This window comes from Cyprinodon variegatus, unplaced genomic scaffold (assembly GCF_000732505.1).
Source record: "Cyprinodon variegatus isolate N-32 unplaced genomic scaffold, C_variegatus-1.0 Scaffold132, whole genome shotgun sequence".
Lineage (NCBI taxonomy): Eukaryota > Metazoa > Chordata > Actinopteri > Cyprinodontiformes > Cyprinodontidae > Cyprinodon > Cyprinodon variegatus.
The window spans coordinates 716553-741181 of NW_015150585.1; the positions used below are offsets into that span (position 1 = coordinate 716553).

General features: G+C 34.6%; 1 protein-coding gene across 2 annotated transcripts in view; it reads right to left on the reverse strand.

Moving 5' to 3' along the window:
• Window positions 1-22633, reverse strand: part of LOC107085741 (mitogen-activated protein kinase kinase kinase MLT-like) — a 41522-nt gene extending 18889 nt beyond the window's left edge. Inside the window, exons 1-7 of one of the 2 annotated variants that reach the window (XM_015376262.1) lie at window positions 22501-22633; window positions 16623-16841; window positions 12354-12441; window positions 6218-6319; window positions 4254-4319; window positions 4130-4158; window positions 3465-3602 (exon numbers count right to left, since the gene is read on the reverse strand). In XM_015376262.1, coding sequence (XP_015231748.1) covers window positions 3465-3602; window positions 4130-4158; window positions 4254-4319; window positions 6218-6319; window positions 12354-12441; window positions 16623-16781 — 582 coding nt within the window. In that variant the 5' untranslated portion in view covers window positions 16782-16841; window positions 22501-22633. Of the gene's footprint in view, window positions 1-3464; window positions 3603-4129; window positions 4159-4253; window positions 4320-6217; window positions 6320-12353; window positions 12442-16622; window positions 16842-22500 lie in introns of those variants that run through there. The other variant, XM_015376263.1, reaches the window with a different exon arrangement.
• Between the last annotated feature and the right edge of the window lie 1996 nt (window positions 22634-24629).

Consider the following 24629-nt stretch of genomic DNA (forward strand, 5'->3'; position numbering starts at 1 on the left):
AACATTATTCCAATATAGCACATTTTAGAGACAACATCATAATAGAATACTTTTTAAAATAGCTTTATTTCGGTTATTAAAACTGCAGTTGTGCTTCAAAGTTTACAGACCCCCCAAATAAAGAAAATGGTAAATTCACACTTGCAGTTCAAATAAAAAAAAATCTGAAATGTAAAATGAACAAAATGATACTTTAGTAAAATAAAATATGGATGTTGAATAATTGTTTAAAATAATTATTCTATAAAAACAAAACAAACAGCAGTGATTAAGGTCTGGGGTCCTCATGGGATAACGCTTTAGATTGATCTTTTCTGATAATGACACAAGTCATAATTATTCATTTAGGAGTTAATGGTTAGTAAGTGATGTAATATTCTATGTAGTTTTAGCCATTTAAAAATAATGTCACTATGTCCTTAATTGTTAATAAAACAGCAGAGTTTGACAAGAGTGGCACAAATGGTTATTAGGTTTAGTGAGACAGGCTTCTTGAAAAGACTTAGAAAAAAATACACATTCTCCTAGAATCATTTAATAGAATCATTTGTTTTTTTTATGAAACATTCAAATTAGGCACAAAAAAAGGAAAAGACCAAAAAAAATAGAAGTAATGTGTAAAGGGGAAAATATAATTTTTTCATAACCCAGTTTTTACTCTGAGTAAAAGGACTTTTTTAAGAATGTAAACTGCTTACTGAGGAGACCATTTTATAGAGAACTGGATCTAAATGGCACTCCCTGGGCCCATCTAGAGTGGCTTATTACGCATCTTGAATTAAACATGTTTTTCCTGTCCTGCGGAAAGTTGCATGTCCTCTGATAGAAAGTTTAAAAGTGTAACAGAGAAAAGATTCGTTTTATGCCCACTTCCAAATGCCCCAAGGGGCTTTTAAGACCAATGGAAAAAAAACAACATTTCTAACAAGTTGTACGTCTGCAAAGGTCATAACTCCTGCTTTTGACCACCCACGATGAATAAAAAAAAAAGAAAAAGAAAAGATATATAAAAAAGTGCCTGACAGCCGAGAGAGTAAAGTGCAATTTTGTGCAAATGTATTTACCATATTAGAATTTTCCACAAGTTTGATTTCTTTTTGCTGGAAGAAAAAGCCTGTCAGTCAAGTCTTCACTTTAGTAACAAAGTGGCTCCCAGATTCTTCAGCTCAGGCTTTTATCTACACAGTTCTAATCAATCACTCTCGTGCCCTTTAACTTTTCATCATGGCTACATTTCCACTTAATCTGGGGTTTATTTTTAGGAGGAAGAAATCACTCAAAAGGAAGAAAAATGTACAAATAAGTTAAGCAACTCTGGAAATTTGGGAAGTCAAAACTTTGACCTGTGCGAGATGTTCCACCCGATTTATCTGTGTTCTGGAACAATGTTGGAAAAGAGGTGGGATTCACTCAGTGATGTCATCAGTGCAAAGGCAAACAATTAAGCAAGACAAGCTGCTAATAAATCTTTTTTCAACAATTGTCTTATTATCAGTGCTTGTACATTGCAGTTTCCGTCTGATTGAGGGGAAAATAATCAGTGATGCAAATGTTTAGTCTAACATCTATCATCAAAATTTGTGCACACTCCAGCCAGATTGGATATGAGATTAGGGATGGCAAAGAATCTCTGAATTTCCATGCAAAATACCAGCTTCATCAGGGGTTTCAGTAGAAGAATATTAAATAACAAATTAAACATTATCTCCTAGATGAACAACTATAACTTATATAGTCATCATTATCGGAAAAGATAGATACAAAGTGTTATTGAATGGCGACACGAGACCTTTGTTACTGTGTATATAACGCTTTACTGATTATTAGTTTTCTACCTGAAGACAAGACGAGACAAGATTAAATGTGAATTAAAAAAATATGTAAAATACAGATTTTTTTACATTTCTAAATGGCCTAAATTGCTGACCATTACTCAAGTTTACAGTAAGAAGGTTGCATATGTCCAGAATAGAATCTAATGGAGGAAATATAAGTGTATCAGCAGCAAAGTGATGCTAATGGAGGCATGCAGATTTGCACACAGGAAAAAATCTTAAAAAATTAGAAAATAATGTACAGTACATGATCGTTTTTACAACATAAGAAAAGAAAAATAGAGTACAGTTATCAGTTGTTAAAATAGTATTTTATTATTCAAAAAATAAGATTTTTTTTTTAAATGTATAATCATGCAATAGGAAAAGAAAAAAGAATAGAAGAATAAAATACAATCAACAAAAATTATATCTAAAAAGTCTAAAAGCTGCTGGAAAGTAGAATCTGTGATAATAATTGTTTGTGTTTAGGATGCAGAAGGTTGTCAGTGAAGGAGTAGTGACAACTAGAATGCAATATAAACCCACTAAACTGTTTAAAGGTCAGTATAACTATAAACTAGTGAATATCTTTTATTCTTATTTGTGACAGCCCTTTGGGTAAAAATAAAAATCAGAAGCTGTGGGTTAAACCTAAAAAACAAAATCAGAATCAGCCAAGAAACACTGGATCAGTTAATTCTTTAATTTGAGAAACCAGACAAAGCTAACAACTACAACTCCAGAGTTCAAAACTATCACTCCAGATTAGTGGAGCATAACAACTAAAAGCCGCTTCTCCATGTTTGGTTCTGGTTGTGGGATGCAGAGTAGACTTGAGACAGAGGATCTGAGAGGTCTGGCAGGTTGACACACTGATCAAAAGTCTGTAATGTATTTTGGAGCTAAGCTTTTCACGATTGATAATCTAAGCATTATAAAGTCCACTCTCTGAGAGACGTGGAGTCAGTGTAATGATTTCAGAAGTGGGGTGATGTGCTCCACTTTCTTAGTTTCAGTGAGGACGCGGGCAGCAACATTCTGGATCAACTGTAGCTGTTTAACAATTTGGCAGACTTGTGAAAACACCTTTTGCACTAATCAATTCTACTAAAGATGAACTCATGACTTCCTTTTTTTAAGGCCTTGCTTAAACATTAGTCCTTTTTATCCTGGATGTTCTTTAGGTGATAAAGCTGTCTTTATCTGCCTCTGGAGGTTCAGATCTGAAGGTTCATTTTCTAGCTGTATTAGTTGAAGCTGTCTGCTATCTTTTAAACTCTCTTCCTTTTGGTCCAAAAATTATTACTTTTCTTCATTTTAAATTCAGCTTCAAAGATTTTGGCACATCCATGCACTGATTTCTTTAATACATGGATGCACCCACCACTTACGCTTACGGTGACCAGGTGACATGGTAATTTATAGCAGCGTGTCGTCTGTTTAGTTATAGTAACTTATGTTGTTTTCTATGATAACATGAGTTTGAGAGAGCATCAAATAGGAGAGGGCCTTAGATTGACCCTTGGGGAACCCCACATGAGATATTTGTGGTCTCTAATGGAAAGTTGCCAAATGTCACATAGAAGCCCCTGTCCTCAAAGAAGGAACTAAACCAGTTCAGTGTACTCTATCAATATGGCTACTCACCACACCATAGGAGAAGGTGTCACACGTCTCTGACACAGGAAGACTCTGGATAACCTCTGGAGCCATCCAGGGAAAGGTTCCCACCAAAGACATGTGTGTCGTGTGGGATAAAAACTTGGATGCTCCAAAATCACAGATCTGAGTTTACATAAACAAACAAAATAATTGGACTACATCTCCAATAAGTCTTAATGTGCAACAACAGGCTGCCTATATTTTTCATAATAGTATATATATTTTTAGCTGGTTTTTGCAACAAATTATAGAATTCATAACTTCTTAAACAATTAAAAGCAGTCTAGAAAACGCTTCAAAAGATAAAGTAAATGTAAACAAAGCAAGGACTTAATCACCTATTGAGTCTTGCAGCTATAAGCTTCATTGTAGAAAATTATCAAAAGAATCTTGCAAACTCTGAACTGAAATTTTTGTAGTGTTTTTTGCTTTCTTTATTCTCAGGTGATCCAATCTGATCATTAAGTTACAAAAGCCCACTTTCAGTCATAAATTATACATGTAAAGTTAGTCACTGCCCTCTTGTGTTCATACAGCAGATAAATAAAGGTATTTCTTTTTCCTGCATCAAAAATCTAATTCAACCAATTTTGAGTAAAATGCAGTACATTTAATTATTTTTTTAAAGGGAAAAGAAGAAATAGACTTACCTTCAGAACTTTATCTGCACCCAAAACAACTAAAAGGAAACATAAATACAGGTTTTATAAGACATTAGAGATGTAAAAGTTTGCAGTTATTTGTGAAAATGTTGTTGCTCTGTATGTCGTTTACCATTCCTGGACTTCAGGTCTCTGTGGATCACCTTCACTGGGGCCTCTGAATGTAAATAATGCATTCCTAAGACAAAAGGGAGGGTAAGATCAGTGAAAATGTGCTTCACAGGAAGTGATTCCTATCCTAAAACACGAGCAGCAGCAGGTACCAGAAGGAGCAGTAAAATGCTCACATATGTACTGTTCAGAAAATAAAATGACTTGTTAAAAGCCAGCAGGTTTTATGACAGTAAATCTATCAGACACGGTTATTATGACATAAAAAAAGACAAAAGGTGGAGGATCAACTTTAATATTGTAGATGATTGTGTATTTTTTTAAGATGAATTAGTTACACATTTTGTTTGATTTAAGGTCTTCTTGTTTATTCAAATGTTGAAATGTACTGTTTAGATAAGACTGAATGAAGCAGAATCATTTATGACCTTCTATGAGGGCGTGTGCATTTTAGTGGCCTAAATATTATTCTCTTTTTCAAACAGCGTGGGTGGATTTAGATGAGTAATTTTTTGCCTGTTGCATCACTAAAAACAGACCAAGATAAACACATTAAAACTAACCAGATAAGTCAAAGTCTTTTCTAATTTTTTTTTTGCTCCTTTTTATCTTTTGGTTCAATACCTAACTTTCTGGTGCCTGATTCCCTTATTCATTTAAAAACATAATCCGTTACCAGACTCAATTGTCTGGATTTTTCTAACAGTTTTTCTGAGATCCTGGAGGATTCAGTTTGATGCATTTACCTGCAAATGTAAACAAAGGTTAGGTTTAATTATCTGTATGTCTTTCAGATTATAAAACAGATAAAGGCAGAAGTCTTGTTTCAAGGTCTGATGATTAGTATTTTTTTTACAGTATTTTCCTTTATGCTTTTTATTTTTCCAGGTCTAGACAAAATTCTAGTTTTTTTTTCTTCTGTTATTAGGTTTGAAAGAAAAAAAACTATTAGCTGTTTCTACACCTGGTTTGATATATGTACCAAAACCCCCACATGCAAGCATACAGATTTAAAAAGAAAATTGAGCTTATTTGTGTTTCCTCAGACTTAACTGCAAATTTTTGATAGCTACAATGTAAAAATCAAGTTGCGATGGGACAAATCAAAGATCAAGGATTTCATTATCTGACTCTATGGAAAAAAAGCATTTTATTTTTCCTATTTTCCAACTATGCACATCTGAAAAAAAAAACTAATTTCTTACCTTATCCAGAACTTTTAAGACTACACAGAAATTCTAGCACAAACATATTTAGTCATATTCTATTTTCTGCAACTTCAACAGTTTTGTTTATACCAGTTTATTTATTTGGAACAAATTTGTAGTTTTTTTTATACTGCAAGAAAGAAGTATTAATTCCTTAAAGTTTTTCACAGATTGTCATGATAAAACTACAACCCCAATATATTTAAGAAGGATTTTACTGTATAGGAAGAGGGAAATAGAAGAAATATGTTACTATAGGTTAAATGTTACTAAAAATTATAAAAGGTTTGCTATCATGTGTATTCAGCCATCCTTAATCGTCACTTTTAGAACTACATTGATTGCAGCTGCAAATGCCTTAGGCTAAGATCTCTTCCAGGTCTGCACATGTAGAGGCAGAACACTGCTGTCAATTCCCTTTGCAAGATAGCTCTACTAGATTGGACAAAGAGCAATAGGTAACATCAAATCAGAATTTTTCAAGTCCTGCCACATGTTCACAGATTACATCAGGACTTTGACTAGGCTATTTTCACACTAGAGTAAACCAATCTCTTGTAGCTGTAGTTTTAATGAAACCAAATGTGAACAACTGCAAGAAGAATGAATACTTTTGGGAGGTCCTCAACTTGTCAAATTAAAGAAACAGAAGAATGTAGGAGCATCCAAAGAAAATCTTTAAATGAATCAGTGCATTAAGAGGCAGCATATTTCCTTGTATTTTAGAATTGTAATTAAGAAAAGGACTCATGTTTACCCTTAGCAATCTCTGCAGCCCAGCTCATGATCTGCCTCATGTCCATCTCCTCACTCTCATCACTCGACAAGTAGTCGTACAGGGAGCCCCCGCTTGCATACTCTGAAGAAGCAACAAAAAATAATCTTTGAGAAAAGCACAAAAAAAGTACAGTTTTTGGTGTTTTTTTTTTTTTTGAGAGTAAGGTTATAACATAAGTGTTGGTATACAGATCACATATGGGTGCAGTTTGACTGTAGCGACTCTCTACCAAACTGCTGCACTTCCCTCTGCCCTTTGTTCCTTCTGGTGGTATTTGTCACTTTCTCACAATCCCACTGACACAAAGAATTTATAATGAGCCATTAGTGGTGTTTACAAAAGGACAATCACACCGCATTCTGCAAAATCTGTTCTGCAAAAAATAAAAAGCTGCCCAAGATGCAGGAAGGAAAGCTTTGATGAAGCATCTGAATATCAAAGAAATGTAGAACAGGGAAGGTTTCATTTGTAGACAGAGGCTATTTAGGTGCTTCAATAAAGATAAACAAGCAGGGGCTATAACAGCAGGAAGGGTCTGTTTGTGCATAATAACCAATATATCCCAACGCGGTTCTGTAAACATGCACAGGCACCGAGACAGGAGCCTAATTAACAATATAAATAAATAATAAAACAGAAAAAAAAATCCCCATTATTACATCAACAGACCTCATGTGGCTTTTTTATGCTAGTTTCACAGCAGAGGAAGAAATATGTCTAAAGACATAATAAGTTTCTTCTTCCTCATTTCAATTAAAGCTTCTGCACTTTGCACCAACACAAGCTTGTCCACATTCCACTGATTAAAGCGGCGGCTTGGTTGTAAAAATCACTTTCAGTTCAGTTCAGAGAGGTGAAAGGACCTTATTACCTTAGATGCAGTCAAACAGGAAAACCCACCTTTACCCTCAATCAACTTCTCACTGAAACTCATCAGGTCTTTATTGCTGCCAAGTGACAGCAGATATGAGTAAACTCCTGAGGGTCAACATATGAACCGCTCCCTCAGACATTTCATTGAAAGAGGATACTAGTGTGTCAATATTCAGAGGCAATTTCCAACACTGCTGTGGACATGACAAAGCAAACATGCCAAACCTTTTTTTTTTTCCTTCTGTTGATTGTTTTAATTAGATTCTGCCATCATAAACTGATACAGCATCAGGAGGAAAGGTCAAGGTTTCTTTGACTCAACTAACTTTTTTTTCCTTTTTTTTTTTGTTTAGACTTTAACAATTTATCCACCTTGTTTTGCATTTGTCTTTCCTACAACACAATAGTTGAAGTTGAAGTTTTATAACTGTGATCTCAACAGAACCTTCATATTAAGCTAGAATGCATCTTTCTAAGAAGAGGTTTTATTTTGTTAATGTTTCCCTACTCGGTAAGGTTATCTACAGGTTATCTTTACTAGAAAACTATAATCAGTATTAGATTCCTCATACTTTTACTTAAAATTACGAAATATTTTCTAAATTCTTAATTTAAAAAATGAACTTTTCTAATTATTTTATGGCAGTGTTGTGAAAATAAGTTGAAATTCAGCTATCTTATTGCATTTTAACATCTAACACTTGCTATTAAAAGTCTCAACACAAATGTTAAAAAGACCAGATTTTGTAACGGTACAAAATTAGACCATGAAGAATAATTTTCAAAGGATTTCTTTGTTATAAGACTTGTATGTTGCACAGTAAAGTTCCAGAAAACACATTTGTTAAAAGGACAACACTTAAATAAAATCTGATGAAGCCCCTTCGATTTTTATCTCAGCATCTTGAGTTTATTAGCATCAAATCATCTTATATTGAAAACGTTTGTCTATTCTACCTCACTAAAGATATCCAGATCCATCATGAGCACATCTCTTTTCCACAGCCTTCTTTAAGTGATGCCTGCTGATTTTCTGTGAGATTGCTCCAAAGCTTTAATACCTTTTACTCTCATTATGTTTTATTTTGATTTAAATGTGCACTACAGTATGAGGTTAATTTATATCAATAATTCAGTGGCAGCTTGTCTCTCAAACAGGGGAGGATCATTGGTGTTAATTAAGTCCAAGTGTAACGTATTACAGAAAATAAATGCTTAAACACATAAAGTACATTACTGTAGTGGGTGAAAATAGCTGTTGTGAAGCGCTCTGAGATAATAAACTCCAGAAACCACAGTGACAGTTCAGCACAACATGGCTGTTCCTGAATGATCGCTTTTTCTTCAACGCATTATAGAGTACATTTAATGCAGTTTTAATGACTACATTTATGAAGTTTAACAATGCATATTCGACCAATTATTTCAGGAAATTTACAGCGGAGGTTTAGCATCGCTAGTATTCAATGAGGAATTGCCACTGGAATAATTCAACTCAAAAAGGAAAACTGGGCCAAAAATGCTTAAATGGTCTTTGGTTTTTATCCCTGTAATTTAAGGACCTTTATCACTGCAGTTTTTTCTTATACTAAACTTTTCATTAATATTTCATTAGTAGAATTCATGCTGTTTAGCAATGATTTTCCATATGTGAAGGGTCCAGTGACGCTTATGCTTATGTCATTAAATAACATTTCTATAATTAAAATATTTCCTTATATATGACATATTCAAATTTCTGAGAAACATGTTTAAGAATTACATAAAAAATGATCAAATTAACAGAAACAATCAATTGCAGGACATGTAGTGATGTGGTTACCAGTTTGAAAACTAAATATCCAGACAAATAATTTGCTGGAACTATTTATGAAAACATCATAATAATGAGTGCAGAGGAAATTTTATTTTAAAAAGCTACAACTGATATCTATTTTATTTTACAAAATTTAACTACGAAATCATTTAGATTGAGATGGAGTAGAAAGTTTTAAGAAATAAAAACAAATTGTGACTACATACAAGTCTAAACTTGTGACATCATTTGCAATAAATTAAGTTGAAGATATAGTTTAAAAAGTGATTGCTAATCGTGTTTCCTCTGTTATATTGTATGAGACGGAGTAAAGTGGGTAAAATCAAATAACTTGATCTTTTCAATCCACTGAGAAGTACCTGTATATCATACTGAATTTTTTTATGCATATATTTTGATTTGGGATGAAAATTTCAGCTTTAAGAAATGTGATCGTCAGTTAATCATGTAAGCGCCAAGCCTGGATGAAAGGAGGTGAAAGGGCTTGCAGTGGATGTGGGTGTGACTCGACAGCAGCTTTCATTCACAGCATATTTCCTCAACAAAGACTGATCTTTGTTTAAATAGGGGCAGGACATTAGAAATGAGGGAGAGGGTTCTGCAATCCTTTTTAAACTTCACAGATAGTTGGGCTTTCAGTCACCGAACACTTACTTGTTTATGTAAACCAAGTTCAGGCTGCAGCCTTTTATTACTGGTTCAGGTTCTGAGTGGCTGAACCAATCAGAAAATAACAGATGTAGCCATGCCTTTGTCTATTCAAACCTACTGTTAAGGCATATAAGAATATATATATATATATTTAAGAGAAGGGGAGTTGGTGACCCAGACAGTCAAAAGTACTGATGCCTGTCCAAAAGTGGAATGTCCAATAACTGATTACATTATTATTATTATAAAAAATATATTGCCTGGAAGTTACTAAGGAATCGAAATAAATACAAAATAAACCTGCATTTATAAAACCGAAGCCCCTCTGGTTTACTCCTTTATAATCACATTTAAACTTAATAAATTGGGAGCAAAATACTGAACAAAAATTATTCAGACTGACCTTAGTAGTTTTTCTTTGTCAAGATACCTGAGCTGCTTTGATGAGCTCTGATAGCTCACTGTGAAAAACAGCTGAAACCAGTCTGTTTAGACAAACCAAATCTGTTTAGACAAACATATAAGAAAAATTTACTTTTTGGCTGAAAAAAGCTTTTTTAATTTTCCAATTGGGTCCTCACAAGGAAAACAGATCCCAGCCCTATTTTATTTTACTACCTAAGAAATAAAATTTTTTTATGTACCCCTTGCGATGCACTTGCGGACCACTAGGGGTACCCCAGTTGGGACTCTGTGCTCTAGAAGATGGTTTCAGGTCTTTTGTTCAGCCAATGTTCATTGCTGTGTTTCATTATTATAGGAATTTTTCCTTTCCACCTGAACTAAAAACTTGGCCTTTTTACTTCCAGGATCTCTTTGTAAAGAACCAAGCTGAGCACTGTTAACTGATCCAAGCTCGGTCCGAACCTAACACGGATCGGCTTCAGAGTAGTGTAAATAGCATAAATGTCTACTTCCAGTTTTATTTAAGCTCTAACCTGCTGATTCACCTAAAATTTGCTTATTTAAACAAAGTTTTATGCTTTGAAAGATGTCTGATTATTCCCAACTTACAAAAAAAAAAAACAAGCAACATATGATGCATATAATATGGGAAGGTTCTAGCTAGTCACATTTGTTAAATGAAGAGAATAATCTGATTTATTAGTGTTTTGCAAAATATAAATATATGTTTTATATATATTATATTTGATTTTTCTTTTGGCTTTCTATTCAACACACAACCACTCATGTAATCTCAAGGTACTTCACAGACATTTCAATCAGATTATTAACTCTAGAGATGCCCTGATCCGATATGTGGATCAGATAGAAACCTCCAGCAGAAGCAGGCTCAGTATGAGCAGCTTTCTGCTGAGGTCATCTGGGTTCAAGGAAAAAGACGTACGACACAAGCACTGAAGCCAGAGCTGTGTCCAGAAGAGAAACAGGACAGAACACAAAAAGAGAGACCAAACTCTATCATCTATAATGTTGATGGCACTTTAATTTATATGATAATTTGGTTTTGATGAAAATATCATAGACATTCTCAGGATTATATATAAGAGCCCAGAAGCATCAGCTAAATAAATAGATCTTTGTGAAATACTTTTATTCTGTATGGTGTTTTAAAGCAGGGAGATAGCCTCTCCTCATTGGTCTTTGCTTTATGTCTGGAACCTGTAGCAGAAACTATTCGACAAAATGAAAATATAAATGGAGTTTAGACAGATGAATGTGAATATAAATTGGCGCTCTAGGCAGTGTAATGTAATGATAACAATGACAAATGTTGAAAACTCTCTAGAAGATCTTATGAATGAAATTCAACGGTACAGCGATTATTCAGGGTATAAGCTAAATGTACATAAAACTGAAGCAATGATTATGGGGAAACTAGATAAGGTGGTAAAGAGTAAATACAATTTTAAATGGGGCTGTAAAAAATCTAAAATACCTAGGGGTACAGATACCAAAAATCATGGGAAATTTACTGGATATAAATTATGCCAACTTAATAGAAAAAGTTAGGGCGGACTTTAATAGATGGAAGATACTGATTCTCTCAATTTTTGAAAGATTAAAATCAATTAAGATGACAACTGTAGCTACATTTTTATTCCTATTTCAAAACTTACCAAGCTATATACCTCTCAGGTATTTTGAAAATTGGGACAGGTTGCTAAGACAATTTTTATGGGATGATAAAAAACACTGTGTTTAATTAAAAAATCTAAAACTACTGATATCAGGATGAGGACTGGCATTACCAGATCTGGATACATAATTCAAAGCCAAACAAGTTCATCCATAATAACCTGGATAAGCAAGAGGTTTTAAAGAAATAATGGTTCATGAAAGATTTTGACTTGGGTAGATAACATAAAAAAGGAAAAGTTATTTTTGTTACGGTTTTTTTTGTTGTTGTTTTTTTTCAGAAAATCCAACGTAAGAGTGCAGCCATTTATTTTCGGAGCATAATGAACACATGGCTAATCCCCTAAATTATACAACCTGGTTAAAAAAAAGGTACACAGCAGACTTATTACAGTAGGTCACGGTTTGGCCTACCGCAGGCTCAGAGTACAGCATTGCTAAATAGAGCAGGACTATTTGAAAAAAATGTATGATGGATGCATGCAAAAAGGATGCATGAAACTGTAAACTTCCTGAATAATGTATTTACTTTTCATATTTGCTGTACGGAAACTAATGTGAGAAAAGATGCAAATGCAGCTTTTGTTTTTATTGAGTTTTATTTTTGTAATTTTATGGCGTTTGATTCCTCATAGGGCAGGAAAAGCATTAAAGGTTTACGATTTTCACACTCACCAGTGACAATTCCATAGTTTGGAGCTTCAACAATCGCACCATAAAACTGGATGATGTTGCGGTGACTGAGGACGCTGAGGATTTCCGCCTGAGCAACAGAAAAAAAGGACAAATATAATTTATTATTCTTTTTGGTCTAAATAATGTGGAGTATAGACAAACTAACTTTAAGGAATCAAACAAGATAAAACATTGACAAAAAAATTCTCACACTAGTACATAAATGTTGATCTGGGGAATCTTACTGATCATACTTTGGTAGGTGGCACATCATAAAGAAGAGCGCAAAAGAATAAACTTTGTCTGCACTGGAATTAGCTGAAAACCAGAAAGGTCCCAAAGAGGTCATGGAAAAGTTTTTTCTTATTTGTAACGAGACGATAAGTCACTAATGCCTACAAAACCTTAGAAAAATTTAAACACCCAATATTCTACATATTTAGTGCAGATTATGTAAAACATAGAAACATAAAAATTTACTTTATATTGAGACAATGCAGGTTAGAAAGTTGGTAATTTGGTATATTCTACAAGCACGGTAGCTGTAATGGGTTATAAAAACCAACAGTTTTTATATTCTCAGTATTTAATGAACAGTCGATATCAGCATAACATGATTCTAACAGCACATCAAATAAACAGTCTACCTCAATATAATAGACGTCTTTGGACCAGCAGATTTAGAAGTCATGGGGTTATTAGTAGAGGCCACATTCGACCCTCTAGATGCCCCATCGTGTTAGTGTCATATCTACTTTGATGCCCAACAACAACTTTTAATTTAGTTTGCTCTCATGTTTTAAGGAAACTCAGAATGCAAAAGCAGCATTCTGGGTCACATGACTCCTTCAGTGACGTATCTGACCCTCTCAAGTTACAAAGGTGAGGTTTTGATGAGAGCAGCATGCACAGAGCATGAACAGCTACCACGTTCTCTACATTAACCTAAAACATACTTAAATATAATGAAATAACTGCATTTCTAACTTGTAGCAAGTTAGCTTTGCTCCAGTAATACCTTGTAAATAAATACAAACTAGCAGAGACCTTTTTACTTTGCGCTATAATTTTGGAAACATTTTCCCCCAACTATTGCAATATTTGCCATCTGTTTAAAAGAAACATAAAGATATGTGGCTTCTATACTAAAGCAAATATGGCCTAGGATTTAAACCTGTCTGTCACATATTCTGTGAACTCCTCAAAAACAGTTGTATTAAAACAGCTATGGAAATATCAATTCAACAAGACAGTAACAAGTTATTTAATTCAACGTTGCACTATTCACACACTTTGTCTGCACTACTGAAGATTTCTTCATGTCTGCATGTTTTTTAATTGGAGTTGATTCACGGAACAGGACAACTTTACTAATAAACTCAACAAATAATGATCTGATTACTTGTGATCACTAGTAGATTGTAGAGCGGTCAATAGTGAATTCAACTTCCAGCCCAAGATAGGCTAATTATCAATATTTGTTAAAAAAAAAAAAAAAGCACTGTGATGTTACTGCAAACATAACTTACTCTTTGCTTGTGCAACAGCAGAATTGACGCCTATATAAAGCTGGGGTTCATCTTATAAAACAATCATGCATAGGAATATATACAAAGGTTTAGACACTAAACATGGATTATGTTGAATTTTATTATTTTTTTCACATCCCACTAGCAAAATAAAGCCACCAAATCCTCAGAATACTTAAAAAATGTTAAAACACTTTAAATGTTGAACAACTTCACATCAGCAATCGTTCTACTATTACTGTCTAAAGAGAGCAGCGAGAGCTGGGATAAGTCTCTCCATACTTCCCTGAGTGCTGTCTCACAGGCACAGGCAGCTGCCTTATTCATAAAGCTTTGCATGCAGTCAGAGCAAAGACAGCAGTTAGGATACCTGCTCAATATATAATGCATGCGTAAAGCTGCCAATGATCCCATCATGGGTTACAAAGATGGATATAAATATGTAGTAACATAGTCTTCAATCTAGTCTTTTCTTTTCTCTGAAACTGTTGTACTGAAAAAATTACCACAAAGCTTGAATCACTTAATCATCTTATAGTACATGTGGCTTTATGGAATTGTATACAAATTCATACATTGTTTCTTAAAGTAGTGTTAACATAAGTTGCATTTCTAGGACATTTAAACAACAGTGTATATTATTATTGAGTTTTGTTTCATATAGTCCCATCTGGCCAACTACCCTGCTGTGTATTTTATGAAAAGACACTGTTGTTTTCTTTAACTATCATTAAATCAGGTACATCTTTGATGTTTTAGGTCAGTTAGGATAGCCAAAATAATCTTCAATATCTTAATGTAATGTTTCATACATTTGTGACATTCTATTAGGTGATTTCATAACATTTGAGTTAACACCAGGGGATGTTTATAATTTTAAGGACAGCTCAGACACACTGATTCCTTGTGTCGCATTAAGTGAAAACACAAAGAAATTGACAAGAAGAATAGAACTGTGGGTTTCCAGACATTTGGTTCAAGCCTCAGATCCTTTTAAGCCGGGCTTACACTGTGTGATTTTTTTGCCCCTTTCCAGGTGACTTTCCAGTCGAGCAAGAATTTTTCAATTGGGCCAACTTTCAGCCTGATCGTGCTTCATGTAGTTTACAGGGGGTAACGAGGGCTGACCAGCCTCTGACGACCACCTACTGCTCAGGATTTGTAAGGTCAGGAGAAAATCTAACATGTTTGATTTTCAGTCGACCGTCGTGGGCAAATCGCTCAGTGGGCATGTGCAAACAAGGATTCTTCTTCTTCTCAGATGAAAACGCAGAAGCATGGTGGGGGTGCAAGTGAATTGTACTACTTTCTGTAAAATTTACAGGCCGTAGTATCCACGTTAGCTCAGCCATGTCTTTGTCCAAATACATTGTCGCCTTTTCTTTTTAGGGCTTTCAGCACAAAGTTGCACAAATCTCCATGGCAACACGTTTCACTCTAGTGAGCTTCATATTCCTCTTCTACTGGTTTGGCTTCCGGATAGACGAGTCCGAGTAGCTCCATCTCACTGCAGAGCTAAGTCCGACGTGGTTTTCAGACGTAGAGTGTGAGCAGGTAGATCGCATCAAAGCGTCGCTCTGAACATGCATTGTGAGCTGTGAACTCACACTGTACAATGTAACACTGCGGTTTTGTAGCTGAGCTGTAGCTGCGTGCAACGATTGAAAAAATAGCACAGTGCAAGCCCGGCTTAAGGTGATTCCTTAAAAGTATAGAGGATGAACTTTTATTTCCGGGTGGATCATCAAAATAAGTGGTCCTCTTAATTGTCAATCATTCAGGTCATATGTTTATTTAAGGCCATCCTACCTGCTCGTACCGTTAGCTATCTTTTTCTGCACATGTGCACATTCAGGAGCATATCTGTGGTGAGCTACGGATTCAGACAGTCATTGAAGCTCACCTTTTTCACTGAGGTTCTTTGAAAATGGTCATGGAGAAAAAGTGTCTACGAAGTGTAAAAGAAGGGCAGATATATCCCTGAATGATCTGCGTGGAAAGCTCTCCTTGCAATACTTTCAGTAAAACCTTTTAAAGTAAGAAAAGATTACTTTTAAGTATTTTCAAATGTATTTTCCATCCTAAAGTGATAAAAGATAACATATATATAGATATATATCTATATATCTATAGATATATAGATATATAGATATAAAGACCTATTCATGTCTCCTTTTTGCCCAGAAAAGCTTACGTCTGGCTGTTTCTTGAACGAACAGAAACCTGACAGAATGAGTTCATTTAATTGTTATCACAGTCTATAATTAAGGGAACAATTGGTTCAATGTGAAAGGATTACATTATCATTTTCACTGAACAATCATCTCTTTAGCAGCTGAGTGAAGCTGAATGGATATCTGTAATCTCTAAGAGTTTCATAAAAGAAACAATGGGCAATATTCAAACGTTGAAAAGGCCAACAAATGTAAAACAATTTCCAGTGAAAACATTTCAAAGATAAATCTTTTCTTTTTTTTATTGTCCTCAAGACAACTAGTCTGTGCTTTCAAAGAGATCTCAAGAGCAGTTTTTGCAGTAATTGTGCCAAACACTTTCTTTCCTTTGGCAATAAATGTTTCTTCTTGCAGTACAATTTCTCAGAGTGGGCGAGCATAATGACCATGAGTGATGGGTAAAAAAAGTCACCACATCCAGCTAAATGGGGTAGTAATTAAAATGATTACCACACTGACAATTAAAAAGTATATGAAAGGGCCCCCAGGGCAATTACGTCTCCTACCTCGTTCTCAATCTTCAGCAGTTTCTTCACTGCAACCTCTTTGTCCTGGGAGATCCACCTGGCCCGGTACACGCTCCCGAAGCTGCCACCGCCGCAGTTCTCATAGAAGAGGATGTCTTCGAACTTGATGTGTACGAAGGACACCCTGGGAGACGACATCTCATAATGAGGCTCAGCTCTGACTCCGCTTCGGGACAAGGGGATGAGCCCAACCTAATGCTATAAAAAATAAATCAATAAATCAGCTATGCTCCAACTAAAAATAAAAGGCTACTTCTCTGCTTGTATCAGGATGCTGGAGATGATTCAGCCACAGCCTGACTTTTCCTTTTGTGTTTGGGTCAAGTCAGACTACAAGCTGGGATTATGATTATAAACCAATGCAAAAGCAGGGAGGGATTCTCATATTCTCTTTATCTTTCCGAGCTGAGAATGAGCCATCTCTGCTCACGTTGAGGCCAAACATGATTTGTAAACCCATGTAGGGAGATGCCACAGTAGAATCCACACAGATTGATTTTCACCTCCCTTGTTTGTCTGAAACAGCATAAAAGCATCTTGTACCAAAAAAAAAAAAAGAAATAGAAAAAATAATAATAATTCCATCATTACAGGAAATTGTAGCTCTGTTATTATTCCCGGGTTTCCCCATTTACAGCAGAGCAATTACAGCTCTTAAAAGGCTGTTACCTTGGTCTTCATTGGGATTACTATCCATCACAGTGGGAAATGTCTCCATTGTCGCAGAGGGGAGCCGCTGCTTTCTGCTGATTTACTTGTATTCATGCTATACTTAGCTTCAAAGCAATTTGCTCAGTAGCCCAGCTCCCTCCCCACCCTCCGGTATTGTCTGACCACTCAAGAAACCAGGGTTACTGGGATATAGTGGCACTCCTCCGGTTATTGATGCCGATTTCTCACCTGACAGCAAACACTGCTTCATTGTGCAATCACATCTGACGGCCATATGGCAAATCCAGGAACAGCCCCCAGTATAAGCAAACAACAGTATAATAAATTATATATTTATGGATATTAAAATATATGATTTAAAGATGAATTTTAATCAGAATTAAGCATACCTTTAAAGTTGCATCTAACTTTACTGGATGACTAATTTACAATATTGAATTTGAAAAGAAGGATATAAAAGAAAAAAAGAACCAGACAAATATGTCACCTGCAATCAAAGTGAAACTTATGGTTATGGTTCAACTTGAAATGCAATATTAACAGATATTTGTGTTTCATTTCTTTTGGCAGAAATCAAACACAGATTTAATATTTCTATTTCTGCCTGAGTTAGCCAACAATGTCAATATTTTTATATTTACTTTTTTAGTAAAATAAAACATGGATACATACTAAGGACGTCCCGATACAACTTTTTCATTTCTGATACCGATATTGCAGCTTTAAGAATCGGCCGATACCGATATTGACGTGATACGATATTAGCACAAATAATACCAGCTTTCATTGCTTAATTTGTGTAAAGTGAACCTCTGGGTAACAGAAACTTTTAACAGAAGCAGAGTATTTCTATCAGCATGAAAAATATTGGAGATTTTAGATACTGGCTGATAAAATCCAATATTAGCTTTTTGACTAATATCGAATCGGGATATTCCTAATACATACTGTTGATATTCCTATTTTAGTGCATCAAAAATATATATTTTAGATAATTTCACTAATGTGATACAATGAACACCAAAGCTTGTCCCCGTTTGTGCACTACACTTCATCAACAAGATTGATTTTAGTTTTTTAAAGCAAACCATTCATAAACCTTTTCTGCATTCCTAGATGTCTAAAAGACGATCCAATTCATGGGACAGGTTTATTGATAAATTATAAAACTGAAATAAAAGAATTATGCCATACCTCATTAACTTCTTAACTGACCTCTTTTCACAGCTGAAAACATAATGTGCACCACATCAAAATATAATACATTATTTACAAGCTCACGGAAAAGGTGGTGTCTGACTTAATATTTTAGAGCTTTTCAAGCTCTGATTTACTGTTATGTGTGATAAAAACCATGTTTTCTATAATTGCAAATGAAAAAACAAAAGAGCAGCCTTTTTTTCCCTGAACGTTCATTTTTATCTAGGAGTAGAGGTGCATTTCTCAGTATAAGAGAGAGACAATAGGTTGTGTTATACAGATCTGCTCTTAAACACAATTGTAGTATTCTATTAATGATAAATAAAGACTGTCTTTAGGTTTGTATATTAGTAATTGATGCTGTTAGCTTTAGCATTCACTGTAAAGTTTCTCAGTTTGGTCAAACTCTTTCCCTATCTGTGATATTTCCAGCAGATGACCAACATCTCAAGCAGTTCCCAGGAAATAGAGAATAGAACTAAAAAAAATTATAATCTTAAAGCAACAAGAAAATACATTTTCCTTTTCTACCTTCAAACCGTTTTTGTGTTTTTATTCACTTTATTTCATAAGTAACTTTTTGACCTGTTGAAAAAATAAACAGAATTTAAAAGCACTGTATTACAACTAGTGTTGCACCGATACCGATACCGATACCAGTATCGGCGGTATATTCAACTATTGTGACCCATTCCAGGACGGCAATAAAAAGTTCTACTGGATTCACTTTGTACTTTTGACAAAGCCATGATGGCAATTATTTTACATCCAAGTAGTATGGAGTTCTTCATATATACACACATCAATTTCAAACAGATGGTATCGTTATGGTATTGGTATCGGCCAATACTGCACAGCCAGGTATCGGGGCAAAAACATAGCATCGGCGCAACACTAATTACACTAGGATCATACCAGAATACATTCCTATTCTAATTTATTAAATTATATTTTTGTATGTTAAAATGACCTTTTTGGCTTGTAGCATGTTTTTGAAAGACATTTATCCTATCAAAATAAATTGAAGTCAAACTATTTTTTTATCACTCTGATGATGAAACTAGATCTGTCTTCTCTCAATAACTTCCTCACCGAAGAGTGATCCTAGCACAACTACATTCATTACTTGATCTAGGGTCAATTCATGGCCAATCAGGGCTCTTTAAGCTCAACATTGAATGACTGTGGTCACTATTATTAGTGTAAATTTAATGCTTTTTATTTATTCATATCTGGTGGTTGTGTCTGTGCTGCACAAACATTTAAATCTCACTCAAAGTTATTATTGTTAGCTAAAACTAACAAAACACTGAACACTAGAATAAAAAAAAAAACACTGGGTGGGAGTGGCCTAGTGGTCAGGGCATACAGCTTGGAATCCTAAGGTTCTGAGTTGAAGCCCCACTCCCACAGATTGCCACTCTGGGTCTCTGAGCACGACCCTTAACTCCACACTGCTCACCATCCACTGCAGATGGGTTAAAAGCAGAGATACATTTCTCCAGTGTGAGATCAATAAAGTTCAATAATTGTTTATTAAATATAAAAAATAGCTTGCAAGAAAAAAACTAACTAAAATAGTAATAAGAGTTTACAAAACTAATTAAAACTAATCTACTTAGTAATTGTTTTTGTATTTATCATAATGTATTAATATGTTTGTTTTTTTTGCTTTTTTGCTTGATTGCATTATGACACCAGATGGCAGGTATGACAGTCAGGTCATTTATGTCGCTGCGGTGGTCTGTGCTTAGGGATTTCTGTAATTTTTCTTTTTTTTTTTGTCCTGCCCCTTGTATGTAAATTGTATTATATAACAGACCAAAACCACAACCAAAACAGAAACGAATACAAACTAAGCATTTTCAAAAAATGTAAACATTGACTAGATGATAAATACTAAACTAGAATTGAAAAATCGGAAGTCAAAACTAAATGAAAATAAAAACTGACATTTCAACATTTCAAAACTATTTAAACCTTAATCTCATAATCTTGAAAAATCACTCACATTTCTTTGTAGATCATTGCTGATTGTACCAAAGATCTGTATCTCTAACTTGTCTCCAACATTTATTATTTGCCTTTTCTGATGAGTCATGAAAAGTCAATGAACAGATGTTTAAGCGATATGTTTAAAATACTGTCAATATAATAGTTGAATTGCTGATAAATAATATTAGAAGCCCATTAGTCAATTAACAGAAGTGGGGCCCTGCCACTCATCATGAAGCCCTAGTTAATCTCAGGGGTGGAGCTAGATGGGGGGCCAGGGGTGGCCATGGCCACCCCATTGGCCACTTCTACCATTTTTTCCCTTCTAATACAGATGGTGGCAGCAGTAATACTCTCAAGTGGAGTATTCATTTAAATTTTTCATATATTACTTACTATTTTTTTTATGTATTCATAATTTCTTGACAACAAAAACACCGTGGTTAATTATGCACATCAATAGTACTAACATTAAAGATGATAAGTACAGAAATCTTGCTCTTTTCAGATCTAGATTTTGTGTTTTATGGGGTAAAGAGAAAATGATGTGTATCTGCATTCATCTAGGAGTCTTCAGTGAAATCATAGATAAATAACTATTTTAATAAAAATGTAATAAATAATCAATTTATGTAGATATTAGTATTTGTAAATATCAATTTTATGCAGAATGATTACTGATAAAAGTAGGGAAGTAATGACAACGGATGTTTGCCCCAGAACTCAAACATGAAAGTATTTTATCCACTATACCTTTTATCTAGAAAGCATGGATGTTTAAATATATGTGTCTGTTTTAGACTTGTCCCGATCCGATCCACGTATCGGATCGGACGCCGATATTGGCAAAAAAATGCGTACTCGGCAAAGCATGTAAAAATGCCGATCCAGACTAAAAAAAAAAATCTGGTCCGATCCATTCCACTATTTTGCGCCAGTGTTCCCCGAATCCGGTCCGCATTTTCCAGAACACCTTCAACACACCCACAGGTCTTTTTGGGTCTGTCTCCCGGCTTAACCATTAAAACAGGTGAATTGGAAGATAGCGGGGAAAATGTCAACCGTGTGGGATTATTTTATCCTTCACGACGTGTAGATGGAGACTAGGTGTGGAGGAGATTGGGGAGTATAAGGCATTTTTGTGTAATAGTTCACTATTATTTGCACTGATTTTTTTTTAAGCATTGTCTTTTTTCAAGAGTAGAGTCCTGATTCTAAGTTAATAGACTATTTTCCACTCTTGTCTGTTTTGCATTTTTATTAAAACTTACAGTAATACTTGCACCTTTAACTGTTTACGGTTTTACTGTTCACTGTGCAATTTCATAATTTTGTCCAGTTTGTGTTTATCTCTTAATAAACAGGTAAGTTTGTTGTTACCAATCATTGTGTTTTATTCAATCTCACCTAATTCAGCTGGCTAGATGTTATCAAGAGTACTAAAACCCTTTTCAACATGAGTCTTACAACTAAGGCTAAATACTTTAACTTAAACTTAAATACATGTTCGGATAGGCTGGTATCGGCCAGTATCGGTATCGGATCAGAAGTGCAAAAACCTGGATCGGGACATCTCTAGTCTGTTTGTTAGCAAACGCTGTAGGAAAGTATAGTTAGTCTTATCTTTCGCTTGACACTATCAGCCACCCCTCAGTGTACATTGGTTGATGCCTGGCCACCCTTATAAACATTTTCGGGCTACGCCTCTGGATAATCTTGGACTGGCTCTGGTCAAAGCTCAGGTAAGAGCTGTGATCAGACCTGAAGAAAGACAGATGGTCTCCAGAATAACTACTGATTGTGATAAATACATACATGCTTCTAACAACACGGAAGTCCCTGTTACTCTATCACGCCCTGATCTCCTGAAACCGCATACCACCACACTTGTCCGTCCCGTCCAGGCTGACTTTGCTACAGTATGTTTCCCCGCTGTAGAGGGGGAGAAAGGGGCAATCAGAGGAGGACAGCAGTTATTAGCTCTACATACCGACATAAGTTGGATGTGAGGCGCTGCAGCAGCAGCTCGGTGGTCCTGGACGAGCCGGGCAGCAAACAAAGTTTATAGAAGAAAACTCCAAGTTGTAGGGAAATCACGTGGGACGCTCTTTCATTTCTGATTTTTTTTTTTTCTTGCTTGTTGCGCAACCCGGGCAGAGAGAGCGATTACTGTGGACTGAACAGCCCATTTTCCAGAGAGCAAAGCCATGACATCAGCACCCTCTGCTGGAGAACCATGGGATAACCTTCCACCTTCTCCATCTGTTAACAGCTGTATAGTAAATTTAGTAATGGTCAAAGATTATACTCAAGGATACGGGAGAGGATTAGGGCCAGTGAAAAAATAAAAAAAAAGTTAATTGATTTTTAAATAATATTTCAGTTTAATATGGGAAAAAGTCAGAATTCTGACTTTAATCTCAGGATTCTGACTTTAAACTCAGAATTCTAACTTTTTTCTCAGAAGTCTAACTTTAATCTCAGGATTGTTACTTTAATCTCAGAATTCTGAATTTTTTCTTAGTATTCTGACTTTAATCTCAGAATACTGACTTTTTTCACAGAATTCTGACTTTAATTTCAGAATTGTGGATCTTAATGTAGATAGGCACCATGAAAGAAGAGATGTGGGAGAACTTAACTTCACTGACAAAGAAGTGAGTTGTTTGAGAGGGCCAGTAACACATTGGTGGAAAATGTCAAAGAACATTATTTGTATTTTCAATCACTTAAATTTATGAAGAAGAAAAATGGTATAAAATTATACAATTTTGTAAATAACTGTAAACTGAATGTAAACCCCTAGCTATTATTATTTTATGTTTATTTTATTTATTAATTTGTTTATTTCATTTATTTATTTATTTTTCTTTACCTTCTATGTCTCGTCTTTCTTAAAGTTATACTTTCACCAAATGTTGAATATCTATGCTTGATGTTTGAATAATTTTGTATTGTTACACGGAATTGCCAATAAAGCGCAACAAAAAAAAAAAAATGAAAATGAAGGAATTAGATGACTTTTTACGTGCCTGAGGGGTCCCCGTTGCTATTTTATTAAGGGAAGCGCAGAAAGGTGATTAAAACAAGAGAGCTAGTTTAGTCTTTAAAACAGGCATGGATACAGCTTGATGCTAACATATTTGTTAGCTGTCAGAATTCAGTCAGAATTGTAAGATTAAAGTCAGAATTCTGAGATTAAAGTCAGAATTCTGACTTTTTTCTCATAGTATACTGAAATTAAATTTAAAAATCAGTTAATTTTTTTAATTTTTTGAGTAATACTTGACTAATACTCTTCCATACAAGGATAACATTCCGGGTAATATAAAAAAAAATTAAAACTTAAACAAAGTAAGAATTTGTCTAACATCTGATTTGTTCAACTGTTTAAATGAGTCAGAAATATATAATTATGTGAAAAGTCTGATATTTCAAATAACAAAAATACATATCTGTGACAAGGCAAAAGCTAATGTAGCTTTTTGAAACAAATGTTTAGATTATTCTAAATGAAAGAGACCCCTGCTATCAACCACAGTGAGTCAGAATATTCAAGCAGAAGAAAACTACTGAATAAAAATATGACAAAAAAAAATGTTTGGTCTCACATCAAAATTATGATTCATTTCCACTCGAATACGTTGTTCCAGTCACTTTCTCTTTGATGATATTTTTAGTAAAAATGAATTTTCAATACTAAAATAGTTTCAGTTTTAAATAATAAAACGCAGTTTTTATTCAGGTTCACAATTATTAAATACAGTATAATTCTAATGAAATCCACTTTCAAACCAATACATTTAATTTTAAATATTGCATAAGGGCAATTCAAACTCATTTTCTGATATTTAAATTCTGCTTCTGACAGAACAAATTCCTGCTTATATGATGAATAATTTATTATGTCCTTACATTATAAATAATTCATCATGTTCATGGTGAGATACAATAAATTTACTAAATTCACATGAGCAGAAAGTAAAAAATGTGAAAACTGTGTATATGTTTTTTGTTTTTTTTCCTTTGTGGCACTTTTGGCTTTCCATACAATAATTTCTTTTGTTTGGCATAGCATGGTAAAATAATTTCACTTTCACCATATATTCTACCTTTCTA